The sequence below is a fragment of the Papilio polytes genome, unplaced genomic scaffold, assembly GCF_000836215.1.
Source record: "Papilio polytes unplaced genomic scaffold, Ppol_1.0 DF821400.1, whole genome shotgun sequence".
NCBI classification, from domain to species: Eukaryota; Metazoa; Arthropoda; class Insecta; order Lepidoptera; family Papilionidae; genus Papilio; species Papilio polytes.
The window spans coordinates 6,538,625-6,565,467 of NW_013527804.1; the positions used below are offsets into that span (position 1 = coordinate 6,538,625).

At 38.8% G+C, this 26,843-nt stretch overlaps 4 protein-coding genes across 5 annotated transcripts in view; 3 read left to right on the plus strand and 1 right to left on the minus strand.

The window, feature by feature from the left end:
* The first annotated feature begins 571 nt into the window (after positions 1-571).
* LOC106108987 lies at positions 572-11,566 on the plus strand. Its single transcript, XM_013290365.1, has 4 exons — positions 572-1,041; positions 8,880-8,985; positions 10,576-10,723; positions 10,803-11,566. The coding sequence occupies exons 1-4, from the start codon at positions 656-658 to the stop codon at positions 11,123-11,125; spliced, it is 963 nt and encodes a 320-aa protein (XP_013145819.1). The 5' UTR covers positions 572-655; the 3' UTR covers positions 11,126-11,566.
* A 657-nt stretch (positions 11,567-12,223) lies between these two features.
* Positions 12,224-18,882, plus strand: LOC106108938 (rab GTPase-binding effector protein 1). Of its 2 annotated transcripts, XM_013290299.1 has the most exons (13): positions 12,226-12,439; positions 12,687-12,797; positions 13,388-13,525; positions 13,934-14,031; positions 15,811-15,897; positions 16,020-16,130; positions 16,216-16,285; positions 16,354-16,469; positions 16,663-16,895; positions 16,971-17,064; positions 17,134-17,309; positions 17,397-17,499; positions 17,574-18,882. In XM_013290299.1, exons 1-13 carry the CDS (start codon positions 12,397-12,399, stop codon positions 17,958-17,960), a joined length of 1,767 nt encoding a protein of 588 aa, XP_013145753.1. In that variant the 5' UTR covers positions 12,226-12,396; the 3' UTR covers positions 17,961-18,882. The 2 variants fall into 2 exon arrangements, with proteins under 2 accessions (XP_013145754.1, XP_013145753.1); XM_013290300.1 differs by lacking the exon at positions 12,687-12,797 and having other exon boundaries at positions 12,224-12,439.
* Positions 18,883-19,673: 791 nt separating this feature from the next.
* On the minus strand, positions 19,674-24,242 carry LOC106108939 (ubiquitin carboxyl-terminal hydrolase 30 homolog). The gene is made up of 9 exons (XM_013290302.1): positions 23,818-24,242; positions 23,500-23,672; positions 23,267-23,414; positions 23,025-23,191; positions 22,848-22,935; positions 22,664-22,779; positions 22,454-22,585; positions 22,215-22,378; positions 19,674-22,129 (listed from the first exon to the last, which is right to left on the minus strand). Exons 1-9 carry the CDS (start codon positions 24,086-24,088, stop codon positions 22,009-22,011), a joined length of 1,380 nt encoding a protein of 459 aa, XP_013145756.1. The 5' UTR covers positions 24,089-24,242; the 3' UTR covers positions 19,674-22,008.
* A 263-nt stretch (positions 24,243-24,505) lies between these two features.
* The window catches only part of LOC106108740 (WD repeat-containing protein 24), a 4,747-nt gene continuing 2,409 nt past the window's right edge, over positions 24,506-26,843 (plus strand). Inside the window, exons 1-7 of the mRNA XM_013290001.1 lie at positions 24,506-24,888; positions 24,961-25,077; positions 25,167-25,282; positions 25,360-25,466; positions 25,571-25,784; positions 26,562-26,650; positions 26,769-26,838. Of these exons, the coding sequence (XP_013145455.1) occupies positions 24,789-24,888; positions 24,961-25,077; positions 25,167-25,282; positions 25,360-25,466; positions 25,571-25,784; positions 26,562-26,650; positions 26,769-26,838 (813 nt within the window). The 5' untranslated portion in view covers positions 24,506-24,788. The remainder of the gene's footprint in view (positions 24,889-24,960; positions 25,078-25,166; positions 25,283-25,359; positions 25,467-25,570; positions 25,785-26,561; positions 26,651-26,768; positions 26,839-26,843) is intronic.

Below are 26,843 nucleotides of genomic sequence, written 5' to 3' on the forward strand. Positions count from 1 at the left end.
ATAAAGTTATTTTTACTTAAGTGAGGTTTACTTGTAAATGGTTATTTCAATAATTTTCTAAAGTAATTTTCTAGATGTCTGACGTAGGTGACAATTTTGCTTAAGGATGTAGATGGACCAGCGCAATAATTTCGCAACATCGCTGACGATTTCCCTCCGAAAGTTACTGTTCTGTGTTACATACGGCGTGGAATAAGATCGGCCGATGTTGCGGTGGCCAAGTCTCTATCTCTAACAAGTACGATTAATTTTGTTATTTACATTTTCAGTACTTTTTATAACACATCTATTATTTTACCTAAGTTCCTTTTTGTTTGTAATTTAAGGGTATGTTCACGTAAAGAGCTTTTCGTTTTAAATTACAATGTGGTCCACTCAATAAACTGTTAATAATTATTCCATTGTTTTAAATAATTGATGTACCATTTTTTAACATTTACTTGCGGTCGACATTCATATAATTATATGGATCTAGATTGCATGGGTACCCTTGATGAAATTCTCACATGACGTCACATTCGAAGAAAGTGTCCAAGGCAGGCGGCGCAGCGGGCAGCGCGCGGCCAGCCAGTCGGCAGCGAGCGCGGCCAGTCAGTTCATTCAGTCGGCAGGGAGCAGTCGCGGCGGCGCGCGGTATGGAGGAATTCGCGTAGCAATGTCGTTCCGCAGGCTGCTGAGTGCGGTGAGGTCCGCGCGAGACGCCCTCACTCGGGGCGCCCCGCTACCGGACGGCATCCTCAAATCCCTTATATCCCTAATCGTGATCTGCTGCATAGCGGTTTCATCACCGCAGACGGCTTCCGCCAAACCGTTCGCATTCAGCTTTCCCGCGGGCTGGTCGCTGGCCGGGCTGGTGGGCTCGGTGGGAGCGCGCTCCGAAGAGGCGGAGAGACGCGAGCCCGCCGCCGGCGTCAAGCCCTACACCGGCCGGCGCATCGGCAACGACACCTTGCGCATGGTCTACCACCACGACCAGACCGTCGCCGTCGTCGAGCTGGGGCCCAGCAAGTTGCTGCTCAATTGCGAGCTCATAGAGACGTAGTGAGTATAAATTTAAACTTCATTGAAATTAAATTGATATATTACAATAATTTTTAAATAACTTGACATTACTTAATTGCATTTTCTAAAGACATTCAGTAAAGACTTCAGTTGAAAAACATTACATAGAGGAATTTTGGTTTCAATTAAAGTTTGTAAAACATTTTTTATATATTTAAACAAGCTTAACAATTATTTTAACTTAAGTTTATGTTACCTTTACAACAAATAGTTGATAAACATAGATTTTAATACAAAGAAAATTCTGTAAGCAAGTAAAAGTAAGTAAAACAAAAAGCATACTGTAGCGAATAAATAACGTAACTAATTTGTGTGTAACGTGACGTAACTTTTCAAAAGTTTTTAAACATTTTACAACAAGGAATTTACTATCTTAGTTTATTACGATTTTAAAATAGAGTACGTTATAGTAGTAATAGCCTAAAACTTAGTGTAATTTATTATCCAATGCAAAAAAACTCAAGTAGTGAATAGACTATTGTGAGATCGTAGAGTGGCGAAGTGTCAATCTCATAGTCAATTGTGTTTAATTTAAATTATTGGCCGGCGACTTCGATGCCTTTTAAAATTGATTGGAAAATTAAACGCAGTGCACTCGATACGTCAGAAAAGGCGGGAAATGGAATATGAAGGGAGTTTTTGTACAGGGACTGCTTAAATTGAGTAATCCCTTTTTAACCATGAACTTTTTTACAATTGTTAAACATATTTAATACAATTCCTAATTAACACTAATTACAGATTACGTATAAACTATAATTAATTACTAAGTAACTGCAACATGCAAAATTCGCGCTCCTTGTGAAGTTCTGGGTGTCTGAAGTTTCCATTTACTTTCATTAATTTAATTCACCTACTGATTCAATAATGTGAGGTTGAAGTAAGTTTTAACGGAGTAAAACTCCTGTTACGTAGTTCGAAACGCATTTCATAGAGTAATCATAAGCAAAATAGGAGGGAAACCGGCCATTTATAAAATTGTGCCTCTATAACTGTCTATGAAAATTCATCATCTTCCAATCTCCTATAAATATACAGATAATGAAACTTTTTATAAGGTGCTGTAAGTGAATTCATTAAAAAATCTAGACAGCTTCAAGGAGTCGTGTGAAATTGGTCACGTGATCGTCCCAGGGGGCGCTCGTGTGCCGTGACGCAAATGGGCGCAATGTATAGCGTCCCTTGACAGGATCCGAGAGTTAATGGCAGAATGGACCTCTGAGTCATTACGACCGGGGTCACAGATAAGTTCCTAGTTTTTATAACAAGATATACGAACGTTTGAACATATAGGCTATAGGCGCATCATACAATATGCCGTAGTATTGAATGGGTACTCAACTGCGTAAGAAATCATTAAGGCAACCATATAACGTTTGAAAAAGTGATTTTATCTGAAGTTAGTTGCTTATTGATTAATTGTTCAATCATTAAAACTGAAATCATATTTATCCACTGCTATACTAGCGCCAGTTACTGTTTTTTGTGAGTGTCTGAATTATCCTATAATTCTTGCTTCTCGTACACTCACTTTTTAATAATTGGTGTCAGTAGTTAGTTTTATAAAACAAGTTTGTTGTTCAGAGAGACGAAAATTGAATATTAAACATATCTTATTAATAGTCGTTGAGTTTCACTAAAAGAACGACGGTAAAAGTATACTAATTATATTCTAATGTACGCTTAATAATGGTGAAGACACGTGCGTTAGCTAGTTTAATAATATTGATTCAAATAGAACAATCTGTTATATAAATACGGATGTCTCTTAATATGTAGCGAACAATCGAAACTTCTTACACAATATAATTAATATTCAGACGAGCAGATAGTTCAACAAACCAGCCGCGGCCTCCCACCTGACTTGTTACCTTACATTTACATTGCTGAAAGACCACTGGTACTGGTACAATTATATATTTAAATCTATAAAGATTCAAATCCGGTTTTTAAGGGCCTGTTCTAAACTAACCCAAGGTGACAGTCAATAGAAGCCAACTAGTTTGTACAGCAACTTTCACTTAAGGCGTCACTTATCCTCTTCCTAAACGTGAAGTAAATTGAAACATGTTTGAACAATGAAAACATAACTCACTTCAGGCGTATATTCAGCTACCTCTCATTAATTTTTCATTACCCAGTATAGGATCGATAGTATAGCGATGACGTTTACCATTTGTCCGGTACCGTCCGGTATCACCCTTGACCTGTTCAGTAGGAACACAGCCACGTATGCTTCCAAATTGGTAACTGTTGTAGACAGGTATCGATTTTTATAGCTATTAATTGAAAGGTATGACCTTAACATATAACTACAATAAACGGACATGCGAAGATAGTAAGATTTGTATGTAACGTTTTATATCGTTTATTTTAATGTAATACACTAGACAAACAGTTAAATATTGAAACCAGCTTTTGCCCGCGACTCCATCTGCGTGGAATAAAAAAATACAAAAGTAATTAGTCTATGTGTTGTTCCAGATTATCCTCTACATCTATGCCAAATTTCATCAAGATCCGTTCAGCCGTTTAGGCTACAAATTCTAACAAACATCCATCTAAACTTTCGCATTTATAATATTAGTAAGATAGTATGATAGATTCTGGATTACAATTTGAGATTAATTGCCCAAAGAATAATTAAACAAGAAACATCAAGCATGCGCATTAGCATAACACACGTAATTCAAAATGTTTGCGTGTTTCACAAGAGAGCATTACAAAATTTGCGGCTGATTATCATCAATAACCTCATCACGTAGTCGTAATACTGCTGACTCACCTCATTAAATATTCATTTTCATAATAGTAAAAGAAATAAAATCAATATAATTATGAAATATCTCCAAGCTTTACTTAGAAAAAATATTCAAAATATCACAATTTACAATACACTTAACTTTAACAAAGTTAAGAGGTTATTTACGTAAAAGTCGGGTAAATTATCGTCCTGCGCCTTTTTTTTTAACGTCAAGGAAGAAAGTCATTGTGTCGTATTGTATGAGCGAAAGTGAAAGTGTTTTGCTCGTGTTGTGATGACGTCGAAAGCAACGATATAGAATTCACTTTCTTTATAGCCTTCATGACTTGACAACAAATGAACTATAGTAACATCGCTTATACCATAGCTAAAGAGTTATTTATATGAATACGCAATAAACTTGATTTAACTATCCAAATATGGTTTAGAGCGTTGTGCGATTGTCGATTGTTTCGGAGCCAATTCAACTGTTTAGTTGCACAACTAACAATCGAGTAGTGCACCTCCATATACGCTAGCAGGAATCAAAGCGAAACTAAACAGTTAAGCGATAGTTTAGTCATAGGTGTGCGAGATCTGATATAATTACAATAATTCTTGATGTATGAGATCAGTCTTGATTGCTTTATAACCACAGTTATATCTACTCCAGCTATCATAACATTGTTACTATTGTTATGGGTATTTTCTCTACAATGTCAAGTGTAGTTGTTTCGCACGCGAGATTGTTACATGAATGGATGTAATAACATGAGTACATTAGTTCCGCTTTCTTATTCTGTATTACTCATTTACCTGTGTTCCTACAACTTGGTTGTGACATAAGGCAGAGGTTATAATAATCAATCGAAATTTTCGAGAACTAACTAAGTTTTCATTCATAACGACATAATCAGTCATGGTCGTCAGGATTGGGACGCATTGATCTCAAATATTGCATAGACTAATTAGGTTTCTTTTTAATTGTCATGTCCAAGTCGGGAATTACACACACAGAGTATCCAATGTAACTTGACATACGATGCGTCACATGAACCCCTGTATTCACGCTGTGATACCGTTACTGAGTTTATGGTCGCCATCACCAAACGCTAATAAGAATACGATCCATTGTTTTGAATCACGATGCTCTGTGAATGTAACCCACGAGCGTATGACTACAAATACAGTTGTCTTAAATTATCCTATTATTCTATAACTAGCTGTCGCCCGCGACTCCAATGTGAGATTAAAAATAAAAACAAAAGTGAGTAGACTACGTGTTCTTCCAGACTGCAACTGTACCAAATTTCATCAAAATCTGTTCAGCTATTTAGGCTACAAACTCTAACATTCATCCATCTATCCATCTAAACTTTCGCATTTATAATATTAATAAGATTACAAGGAACTTTTTACTCTCATAAACAAATTAAATGCATACTTGAAAACTGCTCCTTCTATAAGTGCACGGGTTGTAAAATTTACTATTCGCTCAAGTTATTTCTTACAAATCGAGCGAGCAATAGAGTTGCCGGATCTAGATTCGTGTTCTCATCCCGTCGAGTGGTAAGCCGGTGGTGTCGTCCATTACGTGCCACAAAAGGCACAATGGCAGCTCGGCTGATTGTTGCTTGATCGCGCACCGCACACCGCAAGGACGACATGTATGGAATAATCCAGCACGGAAAGGTCGTGAACTCTATCGACTTCCTATATCCTTCACAGTTTATAATCCTTCAAGTTATGTTCATTACATAGCTATATAATTACTGTATACCAGGATAAGAATCATAAGGCTAATTGAAGTATTAAATTCAGTTATTTTTTAATTCAAATGTATCAATTAGATTTGCTCAGCTGCGTCAGCACTTGCACAGCTTCCGTAACCGGGTCATTCAGTCAGGCTTCCTGGCCTATACCTTTATATTATAGCGCACTTTTTAATATTTTCCACGTGACTTCTCACCACGCGTACTGATTCATGTTTTACTTAATACAATAACAATGTCTGTGCAAGGGCAAGAACTTTTCTTTTTATATTTAAAGAGCAAGTTCAGTTACGTTTCCTTTCTTGTGTTTTGTTGTGTTGTCAAATAAATTATAACCTAAAATTAGTTACAGACTACTTTCTTTCAACAAAACCTAGTTATATATCATGCGCTAACATATGTTAGTGGGTCACTTTCTCAAGTTTATCATTTCTAAGGCAAACGTAGCAATGTCATAAACACGTCTACATACGACATAGTTGATGATAACACATGGAAGTGTAATTTGAACTGGTTTTGACTGTTCCATTTATAACATGAACAAATTTGGATAATTTAAGAAGGTTATTTGGTATTCCGTACTAACCTTTGGTTACCTTATGGGCCAAAAATCTTTTTTCATTAGTGCACTGACTCCTAAGAATAATTCTTATTCGATGCTCCCTAAGATACTCGATCGTCATCGTAGGAAACAGAACGGTTCATCTGAATCAAAATGATTTATTGTATCCCGAAACTGAGCAGTTTAAAATGGCCATTGTCAAATTATTAGTAGTGGCAATTTATACATTGTCAGGCTATTGTATTGCTATTCGCGATTCAATTCCTTGCCTCCGTTCTAGAAGGATCAAGAGGTGGACGAGAGGCGAGAGGGGAGGGTCTGGCGACGGCGAGGGACGCTCGCGCTCTCTGATTGGCCCATTGAGCAATTGACGCATGCGTCTGCTCATGGTGGCAGATTGCGTTCATACTAAAGAGAAAAATTTCGTAATTCTCTTCGTATTTTACTGTTAATTTAATATTAGAGAAAATTATGAGCAAACACACAACTCATGTTTAGTCTTCAGGTCATACAGGTTACAATTGTCGGGACTCAAGCCTTAAGTTAGAGCTGAATAGGTAACGCTGGTCTGGTACAGATAACATTGACAGCGGATTATTACTCATTATAAAGAATGTAATAATAGTAACTATAAAGCGAAGCAGAATGTTTGATAAACACTTATTCCGTCATCCTACATTGAAGTTAATTGGCGACTACTTTTACTGGTTGTTGATAAAATAAATGATAGTATAATGTAGTTATATTTGCGTAATTTCCTTGCTAATTAGACTATTTTGGTAACCATATATTCACTTGAACCGTATTTTGGCGGGTATTAAATATAAACTTGCACGTTACTTTTATCAAGTCAATTTTTCTATGTACTTATTGCATAACAGCGTCCAAATTGTAGCGTCGTCCATGCTGTCGCATCGGCAGAGACGGGCGGCGACGGCGACAGACACACACTCTAGTCTACTCTGAGGACTCGATCACCATATATCATCTCAACAAACAGGAACAGTTCCCACGGACAGCCACTACACAGGTCACTTTTGGTTGGTCTGGATGTAATAATTTTCCCCAATAATAAGATGTAAATAGATAAGTCCATAAACGGATAATTTTTTGTTTGTTATATGATTTTGAGGTCTATTCTATTACATAAAAACCCGTGTATCTTGTAATTGTTAGATAATAATGTTTTTACATTATCCATCGTATTAGTTACTAAAATGTCGTTGGTAACACAGCGACAAATAATTGCGCGTCCATCGTCCTTGAGCTAGATTTCCTCTGGTTTCGCAACCGGCTGCCAGCTCCGGAGGTTCAATATTACAGCCTAATCCGTGCTTTTGTAGCGATTTATAAACAAGTCAGGTACAGCCTGGACTCATAACTTATTATCGAATAAAACTTGGTGATAAAAAAGATATTGCAACTCTTTAACCTTAGATATTCACATGTTCACAAATTCTTTTGTAAAAAAAAAACAAGTAGACTTAGAATTGCTTATTTAATTCTTACAGAACGCCGTTTACTTGTCAGTGTATCATACTTATTACTTTAGGTTCTACATAGTAGGAATTTGCTACCTTCCCTTACTTTCTTGGAAAGAAATTATTTTCAAGAAACGCTTTCTTATCGTACACTATCGAGGTGAACACTATTGCAACTATATGATTCGTTGACAAAGAGTTGCTCTTTCTTCAATGTATTTATTTTATCAAATGCATTGTGTTAACTCATATACAAAAAAATGTCTTTTTTTTATAGACGTCATACAAATGTTAACTTGAAAAGATAAACGTGTTTCGGAAGTGGGTTACAAATACCATTTGTATTGACTTTCGTTTTACATAAGCTGCACGTAACACTGAGCTCTAGACAACGAAAATATAACTAACCTACTTTAATATTTAACCTCCTTTCTATAAATTATTTGTCATTGGTTTTATCAATAAACATTTTAATTTTGTGCTTCATAAACTCAATATCTCATAACCTATTCGAAGCCATATACTAGCGGTGTGAACATCGCATTTTGAACCGTTTGCGATGCCGGCTACCGGTTTCTAATGTGAACAGGATCACTGTAAAGTATGACAATCGGAAAGGAAGTGTGTTTGTCGCTGAGCATGTCGGTATGTCTGCCCAGCGGAGCGCAACCAGTCGGATATCAACATCGATTTCCGACAATTATTAGCATTGACAACGCACAAGAAAGTTATTTATTATCTTCGTTATGTAAAAGTAGATCGAAATTCCGCTTTGAATTTATTTCCAAATACTAGGAAGCAATAAAGTTAATTTATAGATAAATTAAAAATATAACATCCGTTTACCAATTGCTATATTTATAAAGAAACAAATTCTTCCTTATGCGATTACATTTTTATTTTTCGACAAATGATAGGAATCAGCACTTTACTGTTACTTTCCTTTATCATAATCTATTCCACTGTTGACGCGTGTTGTCGCATCACGCGAGATCACATCACAAGTAGAGTGAGCGTTGCTGGAGAAAGTGAGGTCGGCCGTCGCCGCTGGCGTTGCGCAACCGCGGCCTCGAACCCCGCACTCTACCGCATATGGGTCAATGGAAGTAGGACAATTGCCCGCCAATTGTTAAATTGACCCTACGCATGCTCTAACGCACAACTCTAAGGTGGTTCAAAAATTCATTCTTAGCTCTATAGCCCTTTGTACCTAAAAATGCTATCAGATAGATCTGTTAACTTTGTTTTTCTTATTCCAGTGATGAAGAAGACACGAGCCGGCTGCTGCGGCAGCTGACGCGCATCAACCGACCCCTCGACGTCAGCTTCCCGCAGATGATTAAGCTCATGAGCCAATGTCAGCAGGTAACAATACTTACTATCTCCCCAAGAAGATATATGCTCGTTAATAACGAAGCCAATACTATAATTGAATCTGGTAAATAAGTAAAAATATCAAAATAATAATTAGAAGGAATTTTTCATTAACTTACGGAAAGAAAAAATAAAATGGAGTTAACAGTCTGATGATAAAATATTTTCACAAAATTAGTTCTAAAATAAACATACTAAAGAACATATAAGCACAATGTGCTTAACTTTCGGTAACAAAAGACTCGCTAACATTATCCGAGGAGTACTTATTCTGTCAAGTCAAGTTTCAGAAACAAAAAGCGGCCTCAAACTGAGAGGCTCTGTGATGCGAGTTTAGCAGAGCTATGGCCAACTTTAGCTCATCAACATAACATACTTAATGACTATTCTTTTATACGAACGAAAAAAATGAGACTTTAAACTTTTAAATAAAACGAAAAAAGGTTTGCAACAAAACAAAACTATGTAAAATATGAAATAAGTAATTCTTAATAAGGAATGAGTATTTAATTCTCATTCTGTTTAAAATTAGAGGAGAAATAGAATGTACATGCAAAATAGAGAAATTCAAAGAAAGTAAACAAGACATCGACAGAATACTGACACAATGGCGGGAAACAGTGAATTATATGCACAATAGTGTTTATACGCTTTGAGCCTCGCACCCGCGCTACACTACCCGCAAACAATACTGTTTTCACTTCACTGCTCCCGTAAACTCTTCAATGTACGTAATTCATTGTAATTGCAACATTTAGCAGTTACTTGACACAATAAATCCCGCTCCGGCTCACGATGTAAGCAGCGGGTTTGTCGTTTAATATCTAAGAAAAGCTTTTGCTGCATGATTAATTTTAAACTATCTGAGATTTACTGAATTTAAAATACAAATTTTTCTGCATAAAGTTGCGTAATTTTCTACGTATGCAACTTATTTGCCTTGGATGTCTGGTGCAAAATAAAAGTAAAAAAATGATGGTCACAAGCAAAGTGCGCTAACGGTCATTATCCGAAATGCGCCGCCATCACAAACAAGCCATTACTATAATGATGTGTATCGGGGTTCCCTACACTTTAAATAAAACCTTCTATTCAAATAAAATATTGTTCTTCTATTAAAAAACAGGTTTACAAATTAAATAATAAAGAAATATTGACTATCATAGATATAAAAGTAATCTTTAGTGATCCTAGTAAATGGTAATGAACTTATGCGGAATCCTTTTAAACATTACTTGCGTTTATTTTCAAAGCTATTTGTTTTTGCGTACAAAAAAAATCACCTGTCACACACGACCTTGACACGAATCATCAATATTTCCCGCCACTTCCGAACCACCGATAATATTGCTCAGTACGCTTTGCAAATTGTTTATGATGTTGTATTACGTAATTATTTTCTAATTATATTTTTATTCAGAGAAATTTAAGGATATTGACTCAACATGGTTCCATAATGTACGTGCTTAAGAGATTTACTAGCTAACAAATAACTTGTATATCCTCATGTAGAAAATGAGCCATTAATTGAAGCGTAATGTTTTGGTTCCTGTATTGTTATGTATGTGTTGCGTATGTCAGGTGGAGGGCGTGGAGGCGTGGGACAGCGGGCGCGCGGACAGCGGGGCGTGGCGCGAGCGCGGCGCGGCGGCGCGTTTGCGGGCAGGCGGCGCGCACGCCGGCCTGCTCGGCGGCAGCCCGCTATCGCTGCTGCAGGGCATCATACCTGGTATCTATCTGACCATGATAAAGATCGTTTGTAGTTGTTGTTTTAAACAAATGCAAAAATATGTGTGTGACATTTGCAGGTACAAAGTGGTGCGGCACGGGCGACATAGCGGCCGACTACCACGACCTGGGCGCGGACCGCGCGCTGGACCGCTGTTGTCGCACGCATGACCTCTGCCCCACCAAGGTGCGCGCCTTCTCGCGCCGCTACAACCTCACCAACAACTCTCTCTACAGCAAGTCGCACTGCACCTGCGACGACATGCTCTTCGACTGCCTCAAGCACACCAACACCTCCGCCGCACACCTCATGGGCCACATCTACTTCAACCTCGTGCAGGTGCCTTGTCTCGAAGACAAGCCCACCGGCAGACAGTTCAGAGAAGCAAAGCAAGGGTTCTAGTGACATCTAGCGGCGGGAAGTGTAACGAATAACAGCGCCATCAGACGTGAACTTTTGTATTTCGCACAGTTTTGTTTTTGTTATGCTGTAATATTGCATTTAAAGTGTGCGTTAAATGTGTAAATATTTAGATAATATATATTCTTATAATTAATTAATTAGATTTTAAACCTGTGATATGTCTGTGCCTTGAAATGGTCTGTAAAATATTTGTAAGATGGCGCTGTCGACGATAATGAAGTAGTCAATAGTTAAGGATTATTTATTTTTCCTATTTCATTTTTTTGGCTGTTACTAATTGAGTTTCTGAGGAATAAAATTTGTTTTTGAGAGAACTAATTTTAATTTACTTCATGGAATAAAATGTGGGTTATGAGATCATTATACTGTACATCAATAAATGTAAATTAAATATACCAAATAAATATATTTAGTATGTTATTTTAGACTTTTATTACATCTTGTAACATGGTATTCAACAAAAACTAGAACTTCTAGTCGCGACGCGACCACGCAGGCCCATATTGCTTATGACAATCCGGAGAAATAACAACCTCGTCAAAATAATATTAGTCCTTATGAAGTCGACTTTACACTTTCATAGAACCGTAAATTCACCTTCATAATAAAGATACGAAATATTATGCAACGCGAATTACAAGGTATATTTTCTGATCGAACTGAAACCTAGAAACACAGTGATTCGCTATTGTCGTCGAGCCCAGACACTTTTGTCGTACCGTTTAATCTGTATTTTATTTTCTTACCATTATTTTTATTCATTCTACCTATTTCCTATCTGTCTAATAGACATGCACTCCACTTAAACCGGTGACCTGCAGCTCTGCTCTCGGTTTAAATGTGTAATGTAGATTAGTGAAGCGACTCGCAGATCAGCGCATTGTATACATTTTCATTTGCATAGAGCTAAAATATACGTTAGGACTACAGAATTTATGGCTCATCGGCTCCCAGAGTTATAGTATATCGCTTTCAGCTGTTAGCTGATGATTAAGTTGTTGAGTCGCAGCTCAACGGTTCACGACAACTCGAACTGATCTGCTGAACATGTTCAAAGCTTTAACATCTAGTCTAGTCACTAGTCTACTGTCTAAGGTTAAACGTCAAAGTCACTTGTCAAACAATTTTCAAGAACCGTAATTTCTCTAATTTTACGCTTAATTTCAATATGAGTCAGTGTCTTAAACCTTAAAACAATGTTGAAAAATCGAAAAATACAGTCTTGTTAGTCATAACTACTATCAGGTGCGATGAATGACCAATCTGAGATGTCTGGCGAGACGACAGTTGCAGGTGTGTTTTTGTGATTTTCGCATCGTTATTTGGTCTCAGAGCGTATCATAACGGACCGAAAATTGGACAAGCACAAGAAGGAAATGTGTATTGAGTCGTTACATGTATATATCGGCATTGCACTCTACGCTATGCTTTCTTCGTTTAAAATGCTTTCATGCTTACTTTTTGCACCTGCACCTATTCGGTGGTCCGTGGTGCGCATTTACCTGCCGTCCAAACGGCTGAGTAGTGTTTCTGTTTCAAGTTGAGGACGGAGGAAGCGGGCCTCCCTCACCGGACACGGCAAGACGCGACCTCGAAGAGGAATTTAACATCCAGAGAGCAAAAATGAAAGAGCTTTTTTTACAGAAAGAAGGTTTGTAGCTTAAGTTAGTCGATGCTACATAGTGGTAACGGTTTGTTCAATGCTTCATTAGGAATATGTCTTTCAATATCATACAAGTAGTTACTATTAAACCTGACGGCATGCTTATCAGAATTTTTTTTTTAAATGTATTTAATGTTAAAATTAAAAATGAAAAATTGAGAACAAACATATATACATGTTTTTAAATATACACTTAGAAATGATTGTTTTTCTGCTATCCAAAAAGTAACTTAAACGGTATATAAATGTAAATGCTTTATATGTGATTTTGTTTGGCTTTCACTTATGTAATGACTCAATGTGCTTATGTGTTGCTTAATGTTTATAACAAATTGTTATTGTTAGGTCTTTATTAACAATTCTTTCAATTTTATTTCATATAAAGAAATAAATCTAAGATCACACAAACTTCTTTAGAAACCTAGTAATACTTTTGAAAGTGGTTAAAAAATGCACAGAAACCACCACAATATAATTTTTTTGTTTTTATCAAAAAAAGGGATCTCTACATTACAACAGATTAATTAAACATTGATAAAAATGTTATTTTTACATGGCATATAATGTTGTTTGTGCAGAGGACATGCGTAAGATGGTGGTAGAGCGGGAGCAGCTGCAGTCGGAGGTGCTCAGCCTGCGTGCCGCGCTGCAGCAGCTGCAGACCCTCAGCCACAACCAGAAGTCGGAGATACAGAGTTTACAGCTACTTGTCAGTGGTTAGTGTTCTTCTAACTTTTATAATGTTTAAATGATTACATATATGATTAAATTGGTTAAAAAAATTACTCACTTACTTTAATAAACTAATGTGAAATTTTTAGATAAATATGTTCTATAAATATCCTAACACAAAGTGTAATGGCTGTTGCTTGCGAATTCGTCAGCCTATAATGAAAAGATAGAAAAATAAGTATAGCTTACTGGCTCTCACCAGCGACTCCGTCTGGGTGGTATTAAAAAAAAGTGGGTAGCCTATGTGTTCTTCCAGATTTGTTAGTAACATCAGTAAGATGATACTAAAATCGGACAAGTAGTTTTTGAGTAATACAAATCTTCCTAATGTTCCCTCACTCCCTCTTATATTTCCTCTTTATAATATTAATGTAGATAATGTATACTTGCAGAGACTGTGGAGGCGTCTTCTTCTGGCACGGAGGAGGTGCGGCGGCTGCGCGCGCGCACCCTCGACCTGGAGCACCAGCTGCGACAGCAGCAGCAGATGGTGAGACATACATACAAAAACACTGGCAGAGTTAACCTCATTGTAATAACTCATATACTATATTGTTGTATTAGTTTTTAGCAGTGTGAACTCACTTGGAGTCTTTGTAATTAAGTAGGCACTAACTTGATAAGGAACCACTTAGTGTTAATTTTTTACTCTTATTATGAAAAACATATGATGCATAGAAATTTGAGTCTTATTGATTGTGAATAGGGTAGGTTTTCAATTGTAGGGCATTATGTTACGTTTTTAAAACACCAGTATCGTAAAGTGGCGGAACTTGGAGCGATAGTATGGAGAGTGTTTTGTTGTATTTCACATGTTTTGTATCTCATTATAGTGTACGAGCTGTTGCCCGCGACTTCGTCCGCGTGGTATTAGAAAACATACAAACTATAAAAATTACAAAAAGCTACGTATCCCTCGGGAACCGGACATTTCTCGGGGATGAAGCTTATCCCATGTGTACTCCAGACTTTGTTGTAGATATAAAAATGTGCCAAATTTCAATAAGATATGTTGAACCGTTGCAGAATGATCGAGTAAACATTAAAAAACTAAATTAATGAATCCCTCGGGAACCGTAACTATTCCAGGGATAAAAAGTAGCTTATGCTTCCAGACTATGCTCTAAACCTGTGCCAAATTTCATGGAGATCCGTTCAGCCGTTTAGGCTACAAACGCTAACAAACATCCATCCATCCATCCATCTAAACTCGCATTTATAATATTAACATAAGGTTGTCGCAGTTGAAAACATTGTCAGTTATCTTATTTCTTACTAATGTTATAAATGCAAATGTTTACTACTATGGATGGCTCTGAAGTTTGGCATATATGTCTAGTAAAGTCTGGAAGAATACAATTATGTAGTAAGTTTTCTTTTCTTAATTCCGCAGGGATGTAGTTGTGGACAAAAGCTAGTTTAAACTTCCCTAATGTGATATTTAACACTGAGTGAGGCGCAGTGTTAGGTGGATTTAGTCTGTGTCCGAATGTAGTAGGATAAAGTCGTGTCAATAATCTTTATAAAAGAAAATATATTGCGGAAAGAAGATATTTTTTTGTATCCAATTATGTGGCGAATAGTATGTGTTTAACTTGTTACCGACAGCGCGGCAGCCAAAAATACAAAACACTTATTATAAAACAAACATATCTTTATTTAAAACTTATTTACACAAAAAATATACAAAACTTAAAACTCTCTTGATTACATCTTGACTTCTTCTTTTTATATATTTTCTTTTACAAACAATTATTGCCTTGGTGGCCAGTATGCAACCTCTTTGGCTGTATACAATACTGCTTGTCAGCCAAAGAGGTTGTATTTTGCACTCAACAGTATGGCTTATAAATTATTATCTATTAGATTTACATTTGTTTTTTATATTTTTGTAATTTATTTTCATATAACTTTTAAATTTTCAAGAACCAAGCAGACTGCAGACGTTTATTGTTTGATAGTATTACTAAAATCATATTAAACTAAATTGTTGTAATGTGTATACATCTATAAATGCTTATTCTGATTAGACACTTTAAACTATCGGTGGATAAAAAGTCTGCGGGGGCTCCAAGGAACGAAACATCTTGATTTTCCAGTTATCGTTTTCAACAAGTACTTGTAAAATTGTTGCAATATATGTTATTACCTTATTAAATAGTACATAATATTCTGTTCTTTAAAATAAATGAAACCCTGTATGATATAATATGGCAGGTTTAACATATGAGTGAGCGTGTATACAATGGTAATGGGCAGTGTGTGTCAGGAGCTGTCGCTGGCGCCGGCCACCTTCGTGCGGTCGCTGGCGCGCAAGCTCGGCGCAGACCCCGACACCGACCTGCCGCAGAGACGGGTATGGTATATCAACCTTACACACACATTCATACTGAACATCTGACACGACACAAGCTACTGGCTTATTTAAATTTTACTGTCATGTGTATTACTGCCCTTATCAGTTAATTTCAATGTCAGAATGTGGAAGACAATGAGCTGCTGAACTCCATCATCCAGCCGCTGGAGCTGGAGATATCCGCGCTCAAGAACAAGCTCAGGGAGACGGACGCGCAGCTGCAGGACGCTTTGGTACCATTCTAATACTTAACATGTATAAATCAAAGTAATTGTTACTTGGTTAAACTTGTTTAAATTATTATTTGCAACAATATAGAAAGTGAAGGCAGCGCCGGCGGACGCGGCGCCCTCGACCGGCTCCAGCGGCGACGTCAAGCAGGACTCAGGTGATGTAACAATAATATTGATTGTTACAGTAAATTTGATAGGGTTTCTAATGTAATTGTATGTGCAGAGAGCGCGCGGCAATGCGATATGTGCGCCAACTACGAGCGGCAGCTGGTGGCGGCGCAGGGCCGCGCTGACGCCGCGCGCGACAAGGCCCTGCAGCTGGAGCAGGCGCTCAAACTGGTCTGTACTGCTCTGTACTGCTCTGTACTGCTCTGCGTGACATGCTTATAGCATGTACAATCGGGGAATCTGACGATGTTACACACTTAAAATGTAGTTTGAACATTTTGTACGCATTAATACGATGATAAATAACAATAACCGCATGTTTTTTGAACGGTTATTTGTAAGAAGAGGTGCGCGGTGTGTGCAGGCGACGGAGGAGCTGGAGGGCGTGCGGTCGCTGCACGAGGAGACGCTGGTGGGCGCGGGCGCGTGGCGCGCGGCGGGCGGCGCGCGGCTGGCGGCGCTGGAGGCGCGGCTGGAGGCTGCGGCCGCCGCGCTGCAGCAGCGCCAGGCCGCCGCCGCCGCCGCCGAGCAGCGCGCGCTGCACACCGTCACCACGCTCACCGTGCACCGGGAGACGCTGCAGAGGAAACTGGACGCGTCCGTACCTTACACACCACACCACACCACGTACACACAGCACATAATAGATGTTTATATTGTATTTATCTGCAGGTTAGAACGAGACAACGCCATGCTGATGGGCCAGTACACGAAGAAGGCGGAGGAAATGCAGAACGAAATAATAGATCTACCGGATAACGTCGAGGTGAGGGTCGACTGTCATTAGGCATGTCTGTGGCCGAGACGCGGAGGTGCAGCGCGGTGATGTGTGCAGGAGCTGCAGGAGCAGCAGCTGCGGCTGCGCGAGCAGCTGATCGTGTGCGAGGTGGGGCGCGAGGAGGCGGTGGCGGCGGAGCGCGACCTGCGCGCGCAGCTGCTGCAGCACGGCGCGCTCTTTCACCGCCAGGAGGAGGCGCTCGCCGCCACCAGGGACCAGCTCAAGGCCGCCAAGTTAGACATAACGCAGTCGGACATTACGGCAGAACGAGGAGTCGATGACATATTTGTGTAATGTTTCTTCGTCCTGGGTGTGTACAGGGAGGAGCTGGACCGGCTGCAGACGGAGCGCGAGCAGATGCAGCAGCTGGCGGACAAGCTGCGCCACTCCAACGACATGATCGAGCAGCTGCTGGAGGACAAGGTACGGGAGCGGGGTGAGGAAGCGGCGGTGTGTGCGATAGGGAGGTGGTGACGGCGGGTGGTGTGGTGTTGCAGAAGCGGCTGCAGGGGGAGGTGTGCGAGGTGCGCGGGCGGGTGCACGCGCTGCAGCTGGAGCTGGACAACAGCGAGAAGGTGCAGCAGGACTTCGTGCGGCTGTCGCAGTCGCTGCAGGTGCAGCTGGAGCGCATCCGCGAGGCGGACACGGAGGTGCGGTGGCAGCACGAGGAGGACGTGAGCGAGTGCCCCGCGTGCCGCGCGCCGCTGCCCACCGCCAAGAAGAAGGTGCACTGCCGGCACTGCGGCCGCATCTTCTGCGGCGCGTGCGTCGCGCACACCGTGCCCAGCGGGCCCCGCGGCGCGCCCGCGCGCGTCTGCGGCGTCTGCCGCACGCTGCTGCAGCCGCACGCCGCGCCCTACTTCAGCACCGACCCGCCGCACTGACCGCCGCACTGACCGCCAACACGCCGCCAACACCCCGCCACCGCACCACTACTGTGCACTCAACGAAACTTTGCCTATGTCACTTAAAAAATGACCGTAAGCCCTTTGTCTACTTATCCAACTAAATTGTAGTATTTTCACCCACTTTTATAGATCCGGTCTGAAACCGTGATGCATAAGTAATATTTGACCATTAAAAACTTCAAACTGTATCCAATCTGTCAAAATGACCGATCCATATTAAGACACGCTTGCTATCATTGTTCGTAAAAATTGCATAAGATTCTTAAAACTGTAACATTATGTCTGTTAAGGTGCAAATTGTTTAAAAATTATTTTGTATAAAATAAAAAAAATGTGTAAAATATTACGAACTTAAGTTATTAAGTGCTATTATGATTGTTATTTAATTTATCTAGTAAATGAATTTGTTTTTCTAACGAGAGTCTACTTGACTTCAACTATTTAAATTAGAACCAAATGCTAGTGGTTTGTTTGAAACATAGTTAGACTCTCGTTTGTTTGAGAGCTGTGCGTTTGGGCTCCTGTAAATATGAACATTTTATGGTTATTTAAATTGAATATAGATAGAATGTTCACACAGTATGTATATATTAGAGGACGACGTTCTGTGATCCTTCGCCTGTACTGAGGATATAAAATAGTTTCGAAATGTTTTAATAAACGTTTTTTGCACCATTTCTTCTATCCGTGTAGCACTTGTATAGAATAATGAACATTATTTTTCGTCTCTAATGTTTCAATGTTGCTAAGATCCTTGTATCATACTTGTCTTGTCACAGAACAGAGTCCGTGTCGGTTCGCAGCGGTCGTGTGATAAAGTGCTAACAGATGGCGCTTAGACCATTACATTATTTGTAATATAAATATATTTTATTGTAAATAATAAAGAGCTCCATATTATAAAGCGTTTTATTAATAATTTTAAATCCATTTACAAAAGACAATATTTTAATCAGATGTTTAAAAAACTATTCCTCAATAAGCATAGTTTACACACTTTACTTGGTCCATTTCCGACAGTTAATATCAAAAACAAGCTAACGCCATTTATTTTAGCTTATTTTTTATTTTTATTTATCGACGAAAGATAGCGCAACGTGTACATGAATTGGATATTTCTTAATGAAATAATTATTAATATTGTATGCATAACATACATTTGTAAATTAATAATATTCGATAAAAATGGTTTTCTTTTAATTTAATAGTTATATAATTCTTTTTATTATCATAGTATGAGAGTTGCAAATTATTTATTTTAAAATAAATTATCAACTTGCCTTCGCCAACGACTCCGACTGCGTAAATTAAAAAAAAAAATCCAGTAACAGAAAATAATCCTGTATGTATGTTGTTGAAATTCAGTGATTTGTTGTAAATGTAAACGGTAATTGATACGAGAAAAAACTTGTGTTGTTATACGTTTTTTTTATTTTATTTTCTAAAACTGGTAAACATTATTCACCATGCTCATTACAATAGATTCGCGAATTATTTAAATTAGGTATAATTCAATCACTGAGAAACGTGTCGGCGTGTCTTTGTCATTAGATATTACCGTACAAAGAAAGTACCGGGAAAAAAATGTTCCCTGGCGTCTATATATTTATTAATTGTCTGAAATTTCAACCTTACTCGCTCTCAGAATAATATGGATAATAAAAATAATGGGGAATTAAATAAACACACTTTACTTACAATATAATTTATTACATAAACATTTGTTAATAGCACAAACAAACCTATCTACAGTTGCCACATACGTTACTCTGGAAGTACACACGTCAACTCACAAACCATTACAAAATCTACAAACCAATGTCGCTGAGAAGTCTTTATGAAGTAAGGAATCTAGACTAAGGGCTTCCTTAAGTAACCATTTTGACAATGAAACATACATAGATAAATTATTAATTAACACCGCACCAAGTGGCCAGCATACAATTGTTGTGATGTAAAAGTTACAAATTAAATAATAGGAAATAATTGTGACTACATTTTATCATAAGTGTTAGACATGAAATAAAACAATAATTTTAAGTCAATTACTACTCGTAGCATTTAATTTTTTACTTTCTCATCCGCCATTTTGTGACGGCTGCCATTTTAGATTTCTTATAGGGTCGATGAGTAAAATAGTAGGAATTGAAAATTAACCATCAGAGCAATTATGTTCCAACAGAAAAATATTTAACAAAGAATAATATATAACTACATTATATTTTAGTTACATTATACCCGTTTTTATTCAATTTGGCCGCTCCAATAAAACTTCAGTCCTAATACTCAAATATTTTAAACTCTGCTAACAATATTACATATTTACTTAACTTGTCAAATTAAATTTCTTTCTCGAGTATATTCAAAGTCATGATTTTAGTTAAAACACGAAAAATAATACAATTAAGACAATATTTAAGCCTCTATTACTCATATATGTTAAAAAATCAACCATCATAAATACTAACTAGAAACTATTTAAGCACATTAAAAATGCATTTTTAAATAATAAGAAAATATCAGACATTTCACTGGGATTTACTCATGTGGGACTATGGCACAGTCGTAACTGTATTAAAAAAAATTATAACCTAAAAAAAATAAAAAGTGAGCAACCCTAGATTTCAGTGCGAGTTTGTACTCAGAAATGACTTAAGTCTTGTAAAAGTAAAAAACAAAAAACATATATTTTGTGACAGCAATTATTAATGTTTATTATTTACTTTAAATAAACATCAAATGTCATTCTGCATTAAACAACTGTTACGCTTTTCCTAATCCTGAATTAATATTGCATAGACTCGGCCATTTCATACAACTGTAGTCCTTTTAGCAGAAATTATGTATATCTTAATTTTATCTTCAACTGCTTTCATTTTTAGATATGTTGTGATCTTTGCTACAAATAGGTGCCTCAAAAACTAGTGGAGATATCGAAAATGTGATAGGAATTACAAAATATTTCATTCTAACTCTAATTTTTTTAATATAAAATGCAATATAGTTTTAATTCGAATTCAATTCAGTGTGTATTTGTTATAAGAAAAACTGTCTGAAAATACTTTAAATAGGTCCAACTTATAAGAAATAACATAAACTAACGCAACAATTATTCATAGATTTAATGATGGTTAAGGCAATATTATTTTAACGACTTTTTAAACTTTTAAAAATTATCCCACCTAATAAGAGAATTCTTAATCTTCGCAAAGAACATTAAAGATGTAAAATTCTTAACAATATAGTAATTTTATATATGTACACAGCCGAATTTTTGACTTACAAGAATAAAATGTATCAAGTCAAGGAATTCTTAGCGTAAAGATCTCTACAGTACATATTTCACAAGATAAAAATTCTTATATGCTTTTACTGTAAACCCATAAAAAGTGAGACTGAAAACTAGCCATATAATTACATAAATAAATGCAAACAAAAAGGCTATGTAAATGCAAATCGAACATTAAACAATTAAGCAGGTACTATGAAAACTATTTCCATTACATTGAACATCCCAACCAAATAATCACACATTTTCCATCTTTTGTAGTAACTTTTTAAAGATTTTATAAATGAAAAGTAAAAGCGATAAAAACCACAATAGAAACCGCAGCAGATGCACCTCGGTCAGTCTTCGCGCACAATCACAACCGCAATTTGTTCACAAATCTTACCTCAGGCAGAACAATATAAAGTGGAGAAACATTCAGTGAAAGTTTTAAACTATCAAACGGTTTTAGTTTCAATTCGAAAAAATGTTAATTCTTTTTTAAGTCTTCATTTTAATTTAAATATATGATGGATTTCAATCACATCGTCTCACTTATATTTTTATAGGATTCCTCAAAACTTTTTAAATTTTATTTCCTATCAGACACAACACTGTATTCTTCAACTAGACCTCTCACCCTGGTGCTCCTTCTCTTTTCTTTTTATTTATATTTTGACATCATAACTAGGGTGTGCTGAGCAGTAGTGCGCGGGGCGGGACTAGGGCGGAGCTATCGCGGAGCGAGGGCGGGGCCTAGAAGTGTTGTGTGCGGGGCTCGGGGCGCGCGCGCTCGTAGAACAGCATGTAGGCGGAGCAGCGCAGCACCTCCTGCAGCGCCACCTCGTGCACCAGCGTGTCCGATGTGTACCACCATCTGGTCGACAATAACCCGTTCATACAATACAAAATAGGTTAATAAGTTAGTTAGGAGTGAACGTAAGATGTAGAGGTGTGTTCACCTCTTGCTCTCGAAGCCGTTCCCGCGGCGGTATGTGGCGAAGTGTCCGGAGCGCGGGCCGCCCACGTGCACCACCACGGCCGCCAGCCGGTAGGCCGCGCGATCCGCGCCCTCCGCCCCCGCCGCCGCCCCCGCCCCGCCCCCCAGCAGCGCCGCCAGCTCGCTCTGCGCCGCAAACAATACTGACTCTCTTTTCATCCACGGAACAAAGGGAACCTCGACCGATGTGACCGACCCTACCTGTGGCTGCTGGCGCGCGGCGTAGGGCGCCATGTTCAGGGTCTCCGGGAAGGCGACGAACTCGCCGCGCTTGCTGAGCCCGCCGCCCGACCACTCCACGCGCGCCACGTGCAGGCACAGGCAGCACGGCAACTGGACATAAACACATATACACATGTACTCAATTCAATTCTGAACAGGTCGCTCATTTAATAGAATTCTTAATAGTACCTTGCCGAAGCTGACGGTGCGTATGTGTTTGGTCTGCATGCCGCCGTCCTCTGGCGAGCACTTGCTGCAGCGCACGCCCTTCACCATCTCCGGCGCAGTGAAGGCTCGCAGCAGACCTGCAGGTTATATTACATATCAGATATCTCCGCCGCTTTCAGTGTAGCAGATGTGTCATGTAACATACCGGGCAGGCTGAAGGCGCCGGTGCGGCCGGCGCTCGCGTTGGCCATCGACAGTGAAATACTGTCGAACTTGTCGTACCGCACCGGGCTCTGTGAAATACCACAATTTACAGGTGTTCAGTGTACCTTAAACCCATAGAAAACCATAGTAAAAGCAATTATCTGAGCAATTTTAAAACCTTTGTTGAGCAGACAGTGCACTGCAGGCGCGAGGCGAGCGTGCCGCGCGTGGGCGGCGCGGGGGCGGGGCGCGCGGGGGCCGCCGCCCAGCGCCGCGCCGCCGTGCCCAGCTGACACAACGAGCGCGACACGCCGCGGGACAGCTTAGCGGGCTCCGGGGGAGGCTCTGCCCATAAATATTTACATGTTTATCTTACACATATAAAAACAATTGCTTAATTTCTTGATATGGGAATAAAACCTGGGTCTGCAAGGTCCGGTTCATCAGGTGGCGCAGCGGAAGCGGGACGCAGGGACAACGGTGCCGCGGGTGGTGAAGCCGGTGACGCCAACGCCGACCAGGCCCGTCCACCTGCACCTAGGCCCAGTGCATCGGAGAGGCAACCCGGCTGCAAGTTAATAGTTACCATTTTATACAGCACTTGGCATTTTCTATGATAAATACAGATCAACAAAACTAGAAATTCATCTCACCTTCCTTGCCATAGCAGTAGTTTCCTCCTCAATGCATGATAAAAGAACATGCAGTAACTCATGAGCATCCTGCTGATCTGCAGGGATCACCCAGCCGGCTGCACGCAATGACTGGAGCACGCCCAGTGGACACACCGGCGTGCCCCGCGCTGATTCGTGAGTACCATTTACCACTAGAATATAGTGCTATTAGTTTATAATATTTATAATACAAATACAAATATACTTTATTAAACCAACAATACACATTTCTGCGACTGCTTTAATAGACTTTTTAATAATGAGATAATAATTTGAAGTTTAATTTCTAAAACTTACCTTCAATAACTGTATACAGCGTTGTTATCATACTGTTGTGTGCATCGGCTTTCGCGTACTTTCTCAACCATTCTATGAATATAGGACATGCCGCTAGTGCTTGCAAGAGCGTATTTAAAAAACATGTCCGACCAAGGTTTTGAAGTCCTGCTATTTGCCCGCGACGTTTCCTTACGCGCGGTGCTCCTCCTGGACCCCACAAGACAAAAGCTCCAACGACGACTGCTGCTGTTAGACCAGCGGCCACTAAAATCCTGTCGCCGCTCTCCATTGGTGTGTACAAACAAATCAATAATTCACTTATAATAATCGAACATAGCAATAATTATATTTATCTTCTAAAAATCATCACAAATATATACAACAAATTCCCATACATTACGCTTTTGTGCACTTTTGTGTAATCAAAAATTTGACATTCATAATCAAATGAGTGTCAATTTGACATTTTTGACTGACCACTATTATTAAAATGATAAAAAATCAAACAATTTAAATGCTTTATCCCACTTGAATTGACGAAAATTGTACTGAATCTCAAAATATCATTCTTCGAAATAAAAATTCAACCTTATAATCTATGTTTAAACAGTAAAAATGTTAAATTCAAAATGTATTAATAACGTTTCCAATTTAACTTCTGCGTAATTCAGAACTAGTGTCACTGTCAGTTACTGTTTGACAGTGACAGACCATCGACTTAGATAAATATGATAACAAAAGACTGACAGCAAAATAATAATACGCCGAACTTATAAGAAAACAGCACACTCTTCAGAAACAGCGATTTTATATGCGTGAATAAATATGTGTACTGATATAGATCCTACCTGTTAAGACTGGTGCCGTCCAACTTCAACTTAATTAAAATTTACAAAGTGTTATAGGTTAATCGTGACATGGGAACTGTTCATATGTGATAAGTGTGTTTGTAAATTGTATAGAAGCATAAGGAATATTTATTTTAGACAATGATTCCTTCCAATACAATATGTGTGTCGCAGGAAGGTCCTGCAAATGCTTTAGCATTAAACAAGGATTGTACACAAGTTGTTATAGCTGGAAGAAATGGTAAAATTGTTTCTAAAAGACTGCTTTTCATTGCATTTTATTATTTTAATGCCCCTTTATTTAATTTTCCAGTGTTTAAAGTATTCTCTATTGGTGAAGATGAGTTCTCAGAAGTGTGCAATCTAAGGGTGGGAAAAAACTTAAATTTAAATTTCTCTTCCATTGATGTTGCTTGGAGTACAATAGAAGGTATTTTCTATAAGTTAATTAACATTTCAGTTACAATTTTTTAAGTTTGTACAATTGAGGAATGCTTAGTTGATTCTTTTCTTCCACAGAGAACACTCTAGCCACAGCTGCAACAAATGGGGCTGTGGTGGTTTGGAATCTTGGGAGATCAGGACGCTCCAAACAGGAACATGTATTCTCTGACCACAAAAGAACTGTTAATAAGGTACTTTTATTAGAAGTCCCAAAAGATTAAAGAAAATAATACTTAAATGATTATTTAAATAATATTGTTTTTTTCAGGTTAGTTTCCACTTAACGGAGCCATCACTTCTGATCTCTGGCTCTCAGGATGGCATGATGAAATGTTTCGATCTTCGCATGAAGGAGGTAGCTCGCACATTTATCAGGTAAGTAAACATCCTCTTTTTGTCATATTTAAAAATTTACTGTTCATTCTGTGAAGTTTAATCATCTTTCACTTATATTTACGGAGTCTTTGCATATCGTACAGTAACACAGAATCAATCCGCGACGTTCAGTTCAGTCCGCACCAAGCGCACACATTCGCGGCGGTGTCAGAGAATGGTACAGTGCAGGTGTGGGACTCACGACGCAGCGAGCGCTGCCTGCAGCAGTTCACTGCCCACTCCGGGCCAGTGTTTGCCTGCGACTGGCACCCTGATGTACCCTGGCTCGCCACCGCCTCGCGAGATAAGACCATCAAGGTGAGACAAACATACTAATATTAACACTTGAATTTCACATGGTTTTAGATTTTATGCTGCAAAGGTAATTTATAGCTAAGATTATTTACTCAAGTTTCTTGATGTATGAGCGCTCATTTCATAGGAATAAAGTACAAATATAAATCTATAAATAATTATACCGAGCATTGAAAGCAGCGGTGTTTGCAGGCGCGTGCAACCTGCACGTGCGGGAACTAGGTCGTGTCGATAACAGACACGTGTCTGAGTTCTGCTTTGTGTCTGCATCTTATCTGTTGACTTCGATGTTTTGAACCTGTTTATGTCACACACCACTGTTATAAAGTATTAAGTTCTTACAATGTAAGCTATGATTCATTCTGAATAGATATGCTATAATAGGTTTCACTGTTCGTGAATTTATTAAAACATAATGCAGTAAATGAAAACTCGAAAAATTATAACCATAGAAGGTCTCTACGACCAAGATAAATGAAGCTGCAAGTATTTCCTTGCCTTTTGCCATCTTTGGTTAGCTGGGAGCTGACCCTGTGATGTTAGTCAGTTTTATCATTGCACACAATATGTAAGTTCTAAACGATTTATTATAATTAATAGATAACCTGCTAGTGGTTGGCCGACATCGTTAACTCCAGACAATACATCAGTGCGTAGTCTCATTACCACGTGTATTATTTAATAGCCTCAAGTGTTGAATTTCTGTTATCACCCTATATATTATCCTTATGCTTTTTAAAAAAAATATGCATTTGTTAAGTTCATAAAGATTTATTCCAGGTATGGGACATGCACGGCAAGCCTAACTTAGAGTACACCATATATACGATAGCATCCGTCGGCCATGTGAAATGGCGGCCACAAAAGAAGTAAGTCGAAATTGTTGATTAACAACTTCGTTTTTTGTACATATATTTCATGAGAATCGCAAAGACGTGGCGATAAGAGTGATGATGTCCGAGCGCAGTGTCGTGTGTGGTGTGGCAGGTACCAGGTGGCGTCGTGCGCGCTGGTGCTGGACTGCGCCGTGCACGTGTGGGACGTGCGCCGGCCCCACGTGCC